General features: G+C 45.4%; 1 protein-coding gene across 1 annotated transcript in view; it reads left to right on the forward strand.

Annotated features, from left to right (window-relative positions):
* LOC107123070 (cullin-9-like) overlaps positions 1-2982 on the forward strand; it is a 29972-nt gene that overhangs the window by 6254 nt on the left and 20736 nt on the right. The window contains 3 exon segments of the mRNA XM_015426243.1: positions 1420-1574; positions 2859-2980; position 2982. The exon segment at position 2982 is cut by the window's right edge and continues 378 nt beyond it. Coding sequence (XP_015281729.1) covers positions 1420-1574; positions 2859-2980; position 2982 — 278 coding nt within the window.

Raw genomic sequence — 2982 nt, forward strand, 5'->3', positions numbered from 1 at the left:
TCTCTCTCTCTCTCTCTCTCTCATGCACACAGACACACACAGCCCTGAAATAAAACATTTTTGGTCTTAAACACAGGAGACACTCTCACACACTCACAGCCCTGAAATAAAACGTTTTTGGTCTTAAACTCAGGAGTCTCTCTTACACACACAAATACCTGAAATAAAACGTTTTTGATCTTAAACACAGGGTGTGTTCTCTCTCTCTCTCTCTCTCTCTCTCTCTCTCTCTCTCTCTCTCTCTCTCTCTCTCACACACACACACACACACACACACACACACACACACACAGAATAAAACATTTTTGGTCTTAAACACAGGAGACTCTCTCTTATACCTGGAATAAAACATTTCTGGTCTTAAACACAGGACTTACTCTCTCTATCTCTTTCTGGTGTGCTCCTGGCTGTTTCCCTCCCGCTTTGTCTCTAAAGAAGAAATGGTGTGCTTGCACACAGAAACTTATACCTGGAATAAAACGTTTCTGGTTTTCTTAAAATTCCCATGAAACGCCATTCCCCCCCCCGCTCTTTCCCTCCCCCTCCCTCCCCAGAGGAGGGAAGGAGGAGTCCTCAACCAACTGAAGGAAGGCTTTCTTTCTCTCCTCTGAAGCAGGAAATAGGAGAGACTGGCCAAAAGGAGCTGTGATGTTAGAAGCAGAAAGCACAGGGTCAGTTGCTCTCGGGCTGGATTGGAGGCTTGCAGGGGCTGGATCCGGCCTGTGGGCCATATGTTTGACACCCCTGGTCTACAGGCTACAGTAGCATGGGAGAAGGGAAACACTGGGGAATTTCACATTACCCAGTTTCTCCCGGTTTCAAGCCGGTATTCTTCCGTTTTGAGTTGAACCGGTACAGGGCTGCCATTTCACACATGGCTTGCCCCTACCGGAAATCAGCCGATTCAGAAGCGGTTTGGCATTTCAGACATGCACAGCTTTGTTTTCCCGCCGTTTTATTCCCGTGCGGGCGATCGATTTTTTTAAAAAAAACGTTCGCTTTATAGCGCTATAGCAGTATAACAAAACACTCCATGCATTCCAATGGGACTGATATAATGCTATTCCGTTATACCGTTATAGCGCTATAGTGGTATAACGCTATAAATCGAACGTTCAAAAAAAAAAACAGCCAGAGATCGCCCGCGCGGGCGAAAAAAGGCGGGAAACAAGCGTATCCGAACCGGGAGAGGGAACTGGAGACTAGTCAGAAGCGGTTGACAGGTAAAACGCTTCAGTCCCGGTTCCTAAACGGGACTGAAGCTTTTGTGTGTGAAATGGCAGTTACATTCCAGTAGGGAACCGATTCTCAAACAGGTTCTGTCTGAAATGACAGACCAGAACCCGTTTGAGAACCGGTTCCCTACCGGGAGATATCGCCTGTCTGAAATTCCTCCTGTGTTAATGTTTCTGGTTCTAGGAAGCCGAGCCTATGTTCTCTTATCCCTGAGCCAGCAGGATGGCATCGAAGAGCACATGGATTTCGACAGTTGCTATACCCTCCTTGAGCTGTTTGCAGAGACAACATCCTCAGAAGAGCACTGTATGTCCTTTGAAGGGATCCAGCTTCCTCAGGTATTAACTAGTAGCTCTGCAGAGAAGCATGAAACTCCTTTTAGAATAGCTGTTACTGGATCACAACTTGAAAGTATTTCTGTGTAGATGTCAGAAATAAACGATGTTTGTCCATAATAGGCATAAACTTCATTTACTGTTGGGCTCACACTCTTCTTTCCTCATTTCTCTCCTCAAATGGTGTACTGAGATTTAAGAATTCCATCTTCCATTAATCCCAATTGCTGAGGAAGAAACTAACATCAGTCTGGGTGCCTATGTTCTGACATCACAACAAACTAGAATTGTTAGAGACTTCAGTCTTTAATCTTGACACACTGGGAGAAGGGAAGGGAGTCCCAAAATTAATCAGGTTTATGCCCATCACAGACCAACTCCAGTTTGTCCACAATGCCTGATTTGAAACCGAGAGGCAGATGAGATGATTGTGGAGGGGTTGGGGGCACCATATAGGGATGGCTAGGTGAGGGAGCATCAGGGTTATGTTTATATTCTGCATTTATATTGGCATAAATCATTGAAATGTCTAATAGTTTCAGCCCTCGGTTTTCTGGCTGGAGCCCCTACCTGCCACTGGTGATGTCTGATTACCACAGCAGTAATGCCTAGGTTAGGCTTTCTTTGTTCCCTTGCTTTTCTTCTTGTGGTTGATAATGTCCAGTGGCCATCACAAGGATGACAAACGAAGGGTGTGCAGTAATAGAAAGAGTGATGCTATTGAATAGGGATGGCCGCAGCCTGAAGAAAAAGTGCCCTGCCCCTTTAAAAGGTTTGATGGGATGTTATTTACCAGGTGATATTATTTACCTCTCTGCCATGAAAAGCTTTCGCTGCCCATTTCCACACATATGACGCCTCTGTTAGAGGGGCAAGACATTTTTCTCTCTCCAGGTTGAAGGTGAAGTGGGTGAGCGAAAGCAGCTTGTGATCACAGTGTGGGGAAAGTTTGAGGGTTAGTAGCGGGTGAGCTTAGAGCCGTGTTCCTATATCACAGTGAATGCATGTACATCTGTTTGTAGGAAAGAACCGCTGTTTGTAGGAAAGAACTCAGGGGCCATTACCTGGATAAATGTGGATTTAAATTGCATTTTCACCTGTACAAGCACTGAATGTAACATGAAAATTACGCAACACATGTATAAAGAAAAATCAATCGTACACCATGCAGGGATTGTAGATGTGTTTGTTGTGAACAGGGATATAGGATAGGTGATTCAGAGTGGAGGACAGGATGGGAAGCAGTATTTTTTGGCCATTATGGTCAGTATTTTTGGTCTGTTTCAGATTCCAGGGAAACTGCTCTTTTCTCTAGTTAAGCGGTACCTGTGCGTCACTTCCCTCATGGGCAAGCTGAACTTCACCGCAGAGCCGGGAGGGGAAGAGGTGGACTCTGTGCCTTCCCCTGCAA

Source organism: Gekko japonicus, unplaced genomic scaffold (genome assembly GCF_001447785.1).
Source record: "Gekko japonicus isolate JY-2015 unplaced genomic scaffold, Gekko_japonicus_V1.1 scaffold405, whole genome shotgun sequence".
NCBI classification, from domain to species: Eukaryota; Metazoa; Chordata; class Lepidosauria; order Squamata; family Gekkonidae; genus Gekko; species Gekko japonicus.